Source organism: Diplotaxodon limnothrissa, linkage group LG13 (genome assembly GCF_057381915.1).
Source record: "Diplotaxodon limnothrissa isolate DT_005_m linkage group LG13, D_limnothrissa_male_GT1.1, whole genome shotgun sequence".
NCBI classification, from domain to species: Eukaryota; Metazoa; Chordata; class Actinopteri; order Cichliformes; family Cichlidae; genus Diplotaxodon; species Diplotaxodon limnothrissa.
In genome coordinates this window covers 6,604,053-6,616,959 of record NC_140608.1, presented here as the reverse complement: position 1 = coordinate 6,616,959, position 12,907 = coordinate 6,604,053, and the positions used below count along the sequence as shown (strand labels likewise).

The window sequence follows — 12,907 nt, the reverse complement described above, 5'->3', positions numbered from 1 at the left end:
CGCTGCTTTCTTCTACGTTAATTCTTCAGCTACGCACAACAGCCAGCGAGAACATTTTCAGGCACATGTACGATTTCCTAAACGAATACCCGCTTGATGACGTAGCGAGCAATGCCAGGCAAAACTAATCAAATCCGTTTGTGAGCAGCCCTCAGTTATAATTGTGAAATCGAGCGCGATCGTTTAACATGCCTGGACTTGCAAAAGTGTACGGAAGTAGCATGCATCCTTTGTGGGTGTAACAGGTGATGACAGTGAAGCGGTGTATGTGATCATTTCTGCGTCGCTATAGAAAAAAAGCCTTATTTTTTTGTATTACCGCACCGCTGTAACTGTGACAGCTGCATAAACAGGATTTAAACAAATGCTTACGGGTTTATCTCCTACCAGAAGTACGAAGATAAAATGGACAGGGACTCTTCTGGTGCTGCAGAAAGGACCGAGCCGGCGTCACCTTTGGGGAAAAATATTCACGAAGACACTCGCGCAGCTGATTCCCGCGCCTCCCGGTCAGGGACCTGTAGAAATACTGATGTCGCACGAGCCAGGTGGACCCTGCTGAGACAGGTATGCAAGCACAGAACTCTCATGATTGCACTGCTGTCCCTGAAGGAAGAACAAAGATGATGGGAACCCAGAGTTCCCTGTCACGCTTCCCAAAAACTCTATTGTTTACTTAACTTTTAAAAGGATCATGAACTGCACTGTATTTACTTTCTTGCCCCAAAAGGAGGGGGCAGTTTCTGTACAATCTGATAATCCAGCACTTAATAATAAGTATAATAATAAGTATAATGATATACTAATTACAGTACAGCAGTCTTTTTTCTGCTGATCTGCTTTAACATACAGTATTGCCTGAATTATTGTATAACACATCGGCTTCACAGCTTTGCTGGTAACAGTAGCTTTGTTAACACTTGAAAGCCATCTTTTCCCCTCCCCAAAACTTCTGAAAACCTTGCACGCACTAGAGCAGTAACTGTTCCCTTACATGGACATTATGCAGCCCTTACATTTGGCTGACAAAAATATCTCCCTCCAGGAGGTGCAAAAAGCCCCAGACTACTTTTTGGCACTTTTTCCTGAACAGTAATAAACTGAAATTGTATGGACTGCATATTGCATAGTACTGTGTTTTCCATATACAGTATGTTGTATGTAGTAGTATAGTAGTAAGCATAATACTTAACCTGATTTTTTGTCTTTTCTTTCTAAAACATTTATGCAACATAATGAATACTTTCATGGATTTACTGTGTACAATAACACATTTGTCACATTGTGTGGAGAGAGCCCATGGAGTGACAAGGGTGAACATGCAAATTCCACACAAAAATGTCCCAGGATCTTCTTGCTGTTAGGCAAAGTTGCTAACACTTCACTACTGTACTCAAAAACCAAACTCAATCCTTTGTGTTTTCTTTCTGAAAAAATGTATTAAACATAATAAATACTGTCAAGGATTTACTGTAAACAACAGATCATTTGTCACCATATTTAAATGTTATACTAATCCCAAAAGACCTCTTGTCTTTTGGACTGGAGGAAGGCTGTATTTATTTCCACTTTCTTATTTTCTTGTCACAGGTGTTGCGTCAGAAGCAGGTGGAGAGTCCGGAGGTCAAACAAGTGTCTGTTCGCAGGTTTGCCACATTTGACCTTTTCAGCAGAAAAAGGCTTGTGGCACGAGACCACAGTGATACCTCAGATGACCAGTGGGTGGAGTACAGAAGTGTCTACTTTCCTGAGTACAGTGCCTTACTTAGGTACACACACATGAATGGATCCACATAAGGCTCTTGTTTCATTCTGGCATTTGTAAAGCACAGTGACACTGCAAAACACAAAGGACCATTTTGTAATCCTGCAATATTATACTAGTTAAAAACTACTGTGAATATTTTTTACAATGTTATTTATCTTGTGTCATCAAAAGTAAAGACTTTAGTAAAGTTGAGTTGAACAAACAAAGAAAAACAAACAAAGAGAAGTATATATGAAGTACCACAAAGCTTTGGTCATGTGGGTGGAAAGAAAATATCTAAAACATGTTTCAATTTTAAATTAAAAGCAGATTTAAAAAAGGAATAATTTCAGATGTAGCAAAAATACAGCCCAATGCTTTTCTGCAAAATAGCTGTGTCAGAGATATGTAAATATATGACAAACCTAATTAGTATTCACTTTTTGATGCTTTTGCTATTGAACAAAGCTCAGAATGGTAAATTTGCACTTTAGTCTTCTTCATCTATCATCTATATAAAAAAGGATAGTTTATGTTCCAAGCGTGCTGCATAATCATTTATATTTTTGTATCTCTAAGGGATAACATGGGACCTCTTAGAGTTAATGAAGTGCTCAACAGTTTTGACAACACCGGTAATGTCTGTAAGTACATGCTTTATCTTACTAGGCATTGTCTTTGTAATGTGTTTGAGTGTTTATCAGAGCATGCATATGATTGTGTTCACAGCGGAGTTCATTTTACCCATAGTGCTCCCTGGCTTTTATCCTTGACACACAAGCACACCCACGCTACAAGTTTGGGTTAACCTCATGCTGTGTTCTGTTAGTGTTTGATTGATGGTTTGATGCAGGTGGTTTGATTCCCTCTCTCTGAATTGGAGTGTGTCTCTCGTGTGCTGCTTCTACAGTGATTTATCATGTGCTCATTCCTCCCAACTACCTTCAGATGTCCTTTAGAAGTAAAGTGGGTTGCAGTCTTATTGCTTCAGTCGACACTGATGAGTGGTTTGGGAGAAAGGAAAGACCATGAGTCAAGGAGGGATTTGCACATGCTCCATGATATGGAGTGGTCACTTCACTCGCTCTGACCTTCATTCTTTGAAACTGTTTTAAAGTGTTAGACTATCAGAAGTGGGTTTACTTCTGATTTTTTTTTAATTCAGGCTGTTCTGTACAGTTTCTTGTTGATGTATTGTAGCACTGTGTTTTTAACCACAGCGGCATTTCAGCTACAGTTTGGATTTTTTTTCTCCAAAATGTGATTTCAGGCAATTCTTTATATGCACAGTTACTGTAACTGCAGTTGTTTCTTACAATTATCAATGCATTTTGCACAATCCGTGACTTGCCCAAAATATAACATGAATGTTTTGTCTATATTAGTAAAAAAATCTCTTTAACTATACCTCAATATTAAAAATATTGCAGCAACATGACAGGAACAAATGTCTTATTGCAATATGAACAAGGGATTTGTAAGTATCATGTTCAATATATGTGCTTCTTGTTCACTTTGAGCCATTTTATACAGCTTTTTGTGAAGCTCCATCTTCCCAGGCATGTGACTGGTTAGAGAAAGGTCATGGGTTAGTGCTACTCAGCCAGATGGTTCCACGGGAGTCAGGGGTGAATGCCATGGCTAGAGGCTACTTCACTGCACACTGGAATCAGATTAGTAATGACAGAGCTCAGTGGCAACTCTCATTCCAACCTGCTAGAATGGGTAATCCTTTTTCTCCACAAGGAGACAAGAGGATCAATACTTTTTTCTTTGGAGAGTGAAAAAGAAGAGGTCATCATGTTTTTGGATTGTTCCACTCCACTTCACCGCTCTTTCTGGTTTGCAGATACCTCATTCGCTCTTTTTTTCCATTCTTTTCCTTCTTTAGAGTATATATAAAGTAGTAACTTGTATAAAGGCTTTCTCCTTCACATAAGAAATCTCCAACTACTTAGAGCATACCCCCTCATCCACATTCCTCTTTCTCAATTTTCCCCTCTCACCATTGCTCCCCTTTCTTCCTTCTACCCCTCCACCTCTCTGTCTTCCCAGCTGGAGTCATGCTTTGCCAGATGGGTAACTGAGTTCCTGACTTGGTCAGTGGATTAGCACAGCCGGAGATGAGAGCATAGAAGAGGAAAAGGGGGAGATGGTGGGTGGGCATGCCGGAGGTGTGTGTGTGTGGGTGTGTGTGTGTAGAAAGGAGTAGAGAGCCACCAGCAACGGGACCTCACTCGTCAAACAATAGGGCAGCCATCTCCCTCCTGTTCTCCATCCCATGTTTGGGGCTAGTAATGCGTGAGATCAATTAGGACTGGTTGAGAGGAGGCACTGAAAGGCCCAGAGGTGACCCTGTCAGAGCTCTGGGGTATATTTTTGAGGGCGGGAGTCAGAGAGAAACCTCTCTAAAATACACAAACACACATACTTACTTATGTGTGCTCGTCACAAAGATATACAGGCAGGGACAATACTTAGAGAATCTACTGCTACTGTGCTAATTAACACATATTCATTTCACCCACCATCACTCCCTCTCCACCTTTCCTGCTGTCTTGATAATCCCCTACCCCTGAGGTGTGGACAAGCCCAAATCCTAGGGGTCCTTGTCCTCCTGAATAGCGGGCTAAAAAGCCTGGCCGGATTAGCACACTGCTTCCAAAATGTGTGGACTCAGCTTAAAATTGCTACCCCCCCTCTCAGCGTGACCCTCTGTCCCAGCTATTGTATTTATCCCACAGTATATTGAACAATATATTGTTTCTTAAGGCGAAGATAAAGTCAGTACTTTCATTTTAAGACCAGTGGACCTTGCAAGGCTTCTCAGTGAAGAATTTAGGTTATGACAGTTGTATTATGGATAACTTTTAAATAATGTACCATTTTTAATATATGGGATGATACAGTTTCCTTTCTTCAAGCTTGTGTTTGGGTTGTGCTGGAACCTATCCCTGTTGTCATAGAGTGAGAGGTGGGGTACAATCTAGACAGGTGGCTAATCTGTCTCCTATAATGTATATATGCATTAATATTAGTGGAAAATGCTGGTATAACTACCTTTCTAACACTACAACAAGGCAAGTGGACTCAAGAAACTACCTAAGTGAGCACAATAAAATAAAAGTAAGAGAATTAAAATGGCAAACCTAAATAGCTGCTTTAATATCTTTTTCCACAAAATCAGAAATCATTGACCTACTACTACCTTTTTTTTTTTTTTTTTGGAACGGAGTGGGTTCAGGTTTGTTTTCTGTGGAATGACATCAGTCAGACCAGGACTTGTGAATGGCTCTTCCTACATATCCTAAAGATGGCACACACTTGACAGGTGACTGGAACATGACGTTCACTTGGTAAAATATATACATAGAAAGCACCCCATCTGGTGGTTATCCAGAGGTCATGAATCTGCAGTAACATTTGCTGCTTGTTATGTCTTTTCATTGTATGATTGGGACTATTTCAGTCTGGACTTGATCACTTTTAACTATCTGAACTCTGAACTCCTGACCTTCCCGGTTCTTTAGCTTGTAATTGTTAGAAAGCTTTGTATGGGTGTCGTTAGGAGTTTTAGCAGTGCTTGTTTCCGGCTAAGGGGTCAGGATTTTAGCACACAATTCATGCCCCTCGGGGCACAGGATGTGTGAATGTGTGTGTGTCTTTAAGAAGGTTTGGATAAAGCTTGTTGACGTCGCGGGGCTTTTGGTAAGAGGGCTTGTTGGGCTGTGGGGTCACTTGTTGGGTTAATGTTTCAAGCAAAGGTCACTGTGACAAACCAAAGTGCTTGTATGGACACACACACTAATTTTTCTTGTGTGTATGTGCCAGTACTTATAGCATTACACGTTCTGTCAGGATGCAAATCTGTTTGTATTGCCACTTTGTGGGTTACACAAATTGTTTGGGGACAAAAAGCAAGACTCCATTATATAAATCAATACATTTTAGGTGGAAGACATGATAAAGGTCAGGGTTTGGTTAAGATAAGGTTTAGTGTTATACATATAGCGGTTGTGGTTATGGTTAAGATATGTCAGCAGGAAATGAATGTAAGTCAATACAATGTCCTCTGAAGCACTGGAAACAGTGACAGTGAGATTGTGTGTGCATATAATCAAGAGCCTAGCGTCCTAATGAAGCCTAATAGAAGCTTCTTCACTACAGCTGTCATTGTCTAAATGACTACTAGCCTTTCAGCCTCTCAGTCATCCCTATTATCTCCCACAGACTTCACCTATCACCCCTGCTGGTAAATACTATAAACCCTGAATGTTTGAGTGTTTGAGGGAGGGTTGTGGAGAGCCGATTTCTGATGTTTGTGGTGGTATGGGGGCTGTTTATGACTGGAGGATGTATTTGGAAAGATAAGAGGGGTATCAGCATACAGAACGTACTAGATACATAAATAGCCTATCAAATAGGCCATTGAACAGTGCACGTGCAGGCTTGTGTTATTGTCACTCTCTGTTGAAGTGGTGGACAGGTATGTTTGTATCTGTGTGTTTTCTGTATTCAGAGGCACTGTCACCTTTATGTATGTGTGTTTAATGTTTTATACCAGTGTCTAAGTGTTCTTAGTGACTGTGTTTGTGTGTGTGCACACGTTTGAAGCTGCACATGTGCGTGTGTGTTGTAATAGGTGCCCCCCGTAGCCTCCCCTTGTGCCAGGCCTTTAGCGGAGCCCTGTTTGCATAATTATGCTAATTCATTGTGCCATAGTGCTAATTAGACCTTGTTAGACAATAGCGCTAGACTGGGAGCTGGCTGACATACACACACAGACACACATAGTATGCTCTCTCAGACTGTTGTGTCAATGACAAGGTTTGCGGTCCCCCTCTGCGCTGTTTATAACATGCTCTCTATAGAAATGGTTCTCTACTGGTGTGCTCTGGACTGAGCTCAGGTGTCTCTTACGATTTTGATTTAAGCTAATGGAACAAAAATCAATGTGAAGCAAGACTGCTACACGAGCTTCTTTACAATATAACACAATTGGTACATGCCCTTATTTTCATTGTCTCTTATTTCTCAAAGCTGTTGCTTAATTGCTCCTTTGCCAGCAGTTTTTCTAATCTCTGCTTATTTTATCATTGTACATTATGATGATAAGATATAAAGGGCACTTCAGATTTTATTCAATAAACCATATGATCTGAATATGAGTCAATCCAGACCCCAAGCAAAAAATCCATGAATATCTTACGATTTCCAAAAAAATCCACATTTCTTAGTTTCTTATTTTCTAAAAAGGATGGTGTGATATTCTAATAGCCTGTTATGTCCAATGTAATCGATTCAAAATAATAATAATAATAATGAAAAATAAGATAAAGTCAGCTTGGTGTTATATATACTTCTCATGAGCAACCTACCATCATTTAACATGCTCCAAAAAAGGCTGGTTTCACTATCTATCTATGAAGGAAGGATAGATAGACACACTATATATATCCACAACAATTTTCAGAGTTGCTGTTCTCTTCAAGCATTTTGTTTGTGTGGCTTTGTTTTTGATAGACGATAAGAAATTGTTTGGTTAATATGCCTCAAATAAGCCAAATGAAATGCACAAAGCACAATTAAATGCTACTTTTGTATGTTCTGTACAGTTTAAAAATGACACATTGGGGGGGAAAAAAGTCCAGCATTTTTAGCCATCTTCACAGCAATTGTTTCTAAGTCTATAATTTAACCGCTAAACACAAAAAGACAGTCGCACAGTAAGTGGATGTGGCTTAGTGTGTATGCACATGTGTTTGTTGTGCGTGTGTCACTTTGTAGTGTAGGAGTGGGGGTTGGAGGTATTGTAAGTATGACTTGAGTGGCTTGGGGGCACATTGAAAGAGTTGCTGGTTGATTTAATTGAAAGTAATTGATTTTTGCTTCCGTACCCTTGTCTCCTCCATCCGTTGACTGGAGGAAATAAGAAACAGGGACTCGCCTGAAGTACCGTTGGGTGTTAGAAGCTTCTTGACACTCGAGAAGTAAACAGTCGCCACACTGCATCTAAACACAAGTTGATGCTAATGTACAGATGCAGGCTGAAATGTTTATGTACGTGCACGCACACACACAGACACACATGCAAATGCGTGCTGAAGGTCCCTGCAGTACAGCGTCATTATGACTTTGAGCACAATAGTGATTGAAGGTGAGCAGTTGGGTGTAGCTTTGCTTAAGGAGTTCTTTCCCTTTATAGCCAGTAGTTGATTTTGTGAATTTGTGCATGACTGAGAGTTTGTGTGTGTGTCCAGATGCGTGTGCACTTGCGCACTATTACCAGTAAGCGGTGGGGATTAAGTTCAGGAAATGAGTAGAGCGTTAAAGGGTGCTTCCCTGCCTAGCGCTCTTGCATTGTCACCACTGCTAATACTCAGCTAATTACAAGGACATACTTTAACAGCAAGCTCAGCCCGTAACCCTCATGTCTCTCCACTTGGCTCCCCCTTTTCTTAGGTTACCCCCTTACCCTAGAATTAGAGGATGAAAAAAAGAGTGAAAGAAAAGAGAAAGAGTAATAACAGATCGCTCCCCTCCCTAAAAGCTCACCCTGCCTCTGGACGGATACAATAATTGGATTTTTCCCCATTTAAGTCACCCAACCCCTATGTGCCCCTCCTGGCTGTGTTCCCTATCGTGCATAAGCTCTACATACACTGGCCTCTTCAACCATGTAAAACATACACACAAAGAACGAGTGTGTTAGAAGAGAATATATATCACTTAGTCACGTTTGCTACCACTTTATTTAAAATCTGAGAAGTCTGGACAAAGAAGTGGTCTGGTAGTTATACTTTCTACACAAACAGTGGTAATCATGGAAAAAAACTTGTTTTTTACCTGTAAAAGGGAATGTTTTAACCTTCAAATATTTCAATCTGCGCTCAAGCATAATGATTAATTCAAATCTATAAAAGCTTCAAAGGCATTTTTCTGATTAATCAAGTACGCAATATATGATCTTTTACATTGTCACAATGGTGAATGCCCACTTAGGCATAACTGCACAGTGGCATATAAAAGTTGGATAAATTTAGTCCATGCTGCATATCCATACCCATGCTGCTTCATTCAACTAATTGACAAATATATACCTATAGCATTAAAAAATACACCCTTGGGGATAAGATTCAAGGTTCTTTATTTGTCACATGCATAGTTATACAAGTATAACACACAGTGAAATGTAGCCTGACACGCTCCTCGACATGTGCAAAAAAATTGGGGGGGGGGGGGGGTGTAGAGGAAAAACATATATATATATATATATATATATATATATATATATATATATATATATATATATATATATATATATATATATATATATATATATGTGTGTGTATGTATGTGTGTGTGTGTATATATATATATATATATTAGGGCTGCCACAAATGATTATTTTGATAGTCGACTAGTCACCGATTATTTTTGTGATTAGTCGACTAATCAGATCATCATCCATTGGACGTACAGCGTACAGCTTATTGCACCAGCAGCATCTGGTCTTATATAACTATCATTAGCTTACAGCTTGAAGTGTTTGTGCTAACTAAAAATAAAGACAAGATGGTAGTTTATTAATTTTTAATGAAATTTGCAGATTGTTTCGGTGAAGTTTAATAAACTCCTTGCTTTCTAAAATATAACAGGACACCGGAGTATATTCTCCAGCGTCTCACACTTCTGATAATCAGCTGTCTGCTTGACAGTTTTAGCTGTGCAAAAACTATAACTTTAATCTCAGCCAAACCGATTTACTCAGGAACAAATAAAATACTAAAGAAAGCCAAACAATAACATTTTTAAGTTATCTAAGTGACTTATATATATGTTTAACCTGACTAGCGAAAGACGGCGGTGGGTTTGAAAACGATTTGCCGGGAGTCCGGTGTTCTCACGGCTCTAGTTAGCCTTGCCCCCGCCTAGCTAACGAGCTAGTGGGTAACAGAGTCTCCGAAAACGTCGGAGCGCTTTTGAAAATATGTGGTGTCTTGATAAACTGAGCAGATATTTGAGGTTTACACAGCTACATTCTCACCTGAAAATATGTTAAACGTTTATTTTGTGACCCAGAAAGAATAATAAGAGTAAAGTTAAAACTAACTAGCTGCCGCCATTGTTGACAACTGCGCTGGGCTGCGCTATGAATTCTGGGACACAGCTTCTTCTTCTTCGGGGTTTAACGGCAGCTGGCATCCTTGTACATGCAGTGCTGCCATCTTCTGTTTCAGTCCGTTATTACACTCTTAAATCCTACTACTCATTCCTGCGTCCTTTGTGATCTTACAAAGCTTCAAACGATGCGTCGACTATTAAATTAGTCGTCGACGATTTTAATAGTCGACATAATCATGACTAGTCGACTAATCGTGGCAGCCCTAATATATATTAGGGGTGCAACGATACACAAAATTCACGGTTCGGTTCGGTTCGATACTTTGGTGTCACGGTTCGATATTTTTTCGATACAAAAAAATGTTCATGCCTTTTTAATTTGTCATTTATTAAAATTATAAATATATATTTTAACTCAAAAGTACAGTTTTTAAATTTAACCCTAACCCTTGTGCGTGTTTTTTATTTTGACAGCGAATGCACACCTGCGGACCACTTATGTGCAGCCCTGGTTATTTAGCTCATCATATTGCAGCCAAAGAAATTCTTTTGTCCATGAAACCATAAAGCTGCACTTTCTTTTTGCCTTATAGTCTGATTTGTCATAACTTCTCCTGCTGCTTTTACACACGCACTCACATAAGCTCAGCGATTCTCTGCGCGATCAACCTCTCACATATTTAAGCTTGCTGCGGGAGATTTCACTTGTCATGTTTGCATAGTAAGCTAACAATTAATAAGACGATGTCAGAGGAATTGGTGCACAAATTATCATCACTCACAGATAGGTGCTGTCGCTCTCTATACACAGTTCGCACGATTGCAAATTGAAAGCAAAAAAAAAAAACAAGCGCAAATTCAAACGCGATTTCAATATGTCACATATTGACAGTGGCTCACCGATGCCAATGACATAATTACCCAGCTACATTTCTGAAAGAATGCAAAAGCATTGACATATATTTTTCCTTCCTACGGGCAGGGCAGAGATAGATTTTGGTAGCCCGACTGAAAAAAAATCGCTAGCCCGATATTGCGAGCCCTGTATCTGATTGAGGAATCACTCATCTTTGGAAAAGAGAGTTTATTACAGAGAAATGTCTCTTTCCAAAATAAAAGCTATACTATCCGCTTCTTCTGGGCTATATTCTCAGCAGCATAAGGAGAATCATGTGCTAACAGCTGTCTAAATGACTCGGCTAAAGTTAGTAGCATGCTTGCTTGTTTTTGTCTGCTTCCACTTGTCTTTGCACTAGGATGATGTCGGCGTAAATGTGCAGTCATATTCGTTGTGTTCCCACTAGTGCTTTCAGGTTAATCTCGTTGAAATGACCTTAACGCCACAACACGGCAAATCTCCGTTAACGAGCTACCGCTGATCGCCCCGTGCATGGGGCTAGACGGCCAACACGTTAACAGCTAACTGCGCTAACACACTAGTTCCCACCCATGTAATTGAGCATTGCATGGCACATCCAACATACTGTTTTACTTTAGTCCATGACTCACTTACCTTCAGGGTCATACGTCACATGAAAACCGAAATAATTCCAAACGCCAGATCTGAATGAGGGTGGGGGAGGTCCATGTTGCAAGGAGAGCTTAACTTCTCTCTGGCTAGCTTGCCCTGCGCTCTTCCTTCCGACGATGCTGTCTGTGTTGAGCGCTCAGTGAATCTGCGTTCGACTACTCCGCCTAGGCTGCACTGTCGACCCTATATATATATATATATATATATATATATAAAACATGGGGTGCCACCATCATCCCACTTCTGACACCAATGTGGCGAGCTCAGACAACGAGGAGACGGAGGTGTCGTTTGGTCTTGCTTCCGGTGAGCTAGCCAGGGAGCACAGCCGTTTATTGACATCTGCAGAAGAACACTGCCGCTAGCTAACTGCTCAGCGCGGCAACCGCACAGCAACAACAACAACAACAACACACAGGGCGCCCTCTGACCCCGGAAGGACACACCGTCGCAGCGAGAGGGCGTCACTATGGCAACATAAACAAAACATAACTGTACAAACAGAACCCCGAACAGCCCTGACCCGCTACAATATGCTGCTGAGAATATAGCCCAGAAGAAGCGTATAGTATAGCTTTTATTTTGGAAAGAGCCATTTCTCTGTAATAAACTCTCTTTTCCAAAGATGAGCGATTCCTCAATCAGATACAGGTGTTACCGCGCCAGATCCGCGGCCCCGAACCGTAGTAAGGAAACCTCTGGCAGTTACTTGAAGGTTCCGTAACTGACTCGTAGCCACCGGCAACAGCTTACTATACAGGTCAACTCCGCTAGCAAAAAGATCGAAGGAGGCGTAGGAAACTGCTTCACCGAACTTTATTTCTTCTCTAAGGCACGAACACCGCGTACAGTGGGCTGAAACAGTTTACTCACAGCGAGCATCGCCGACACAACTCTGGCTGTCGAGGGAGTGATTATATTCCTTTTATTTATTTTCTTTTCGTCTCTTCTGTAGCTAACCGTTACTTTTCCCCCTTCTCCGCTCTCTCTCTTCACACACACACCAGGCAGTCCCGCTACACACATCCCGAATAAATTTCCCATCAGGCTTCATCCTTAAAGGGCCATGCCTGTAACACAGGGCTTGCAAAATCGCTAGCCCGACGTCCCAGGGCTAACGATTTTTCCAGTCGGGTTACCAAAATCTATCTCTGCCCTGCCCGTCGGGCTATCATAGGAAGGAAAAATATATGTCAATGCTTTTGCATTCTTTCGGAAATGTAGCTGGGTAATTATGTCATTGGCATCGGTGAGCCACTGTCAATATGTGACATATTGAAGTCGCGTTTGAATTTGCGCTTGTTTTTTGCTTTCACTTTGCAATCGTGCGAACTGTGTATAGAGAGCGACAGTACTGATTGGTGAGTGATGATAATTTGCGCACCAATTCCTCTGACATCGTCTTATCAATCGTTAGCTTACTATGCAAACATGACAAGTGAAATCTCCCGCAGCAAGCTTAAACATATGAGAGGTTGATCGCGCAGAGAATCGCTGACCGTTGT

The 12,907-nt window shown here is 40.8% G+C and overlaps 1 protein-coding gene across 1 annotated transcript in view; it reads left to right on the top strand.

Moving 5' to 3' along the window:
• Positions 1 to 254: 254 nt before the first annotated feature.
• camkmt (calmodulin-lysine N-methyltransferase) overlaps positions 255 to 12,907 on the top strand; it is a 113,214-nt gene continuing 100,561 nt past the window's right edge. Inside the window, exons 1-3 of the mRNA XM_085369149.1 lie at positions 255 to 567; positions 1,591 to 1,769; positions 2,327 to 2,391. Of these exons, the coding sequence (XP_085225275.1) occupies positions 406 to 567; positions 1,591 to 1,769; positions 2,327 to 2,391 (406 nt within the window). The 5' untranslated portion in view covers positions 255 to 405. The remainder of the gene's footprint in view (positions 568 to 1,590; positions 1,770 to 2,326; positions 2,392 to 12,907) is intronic.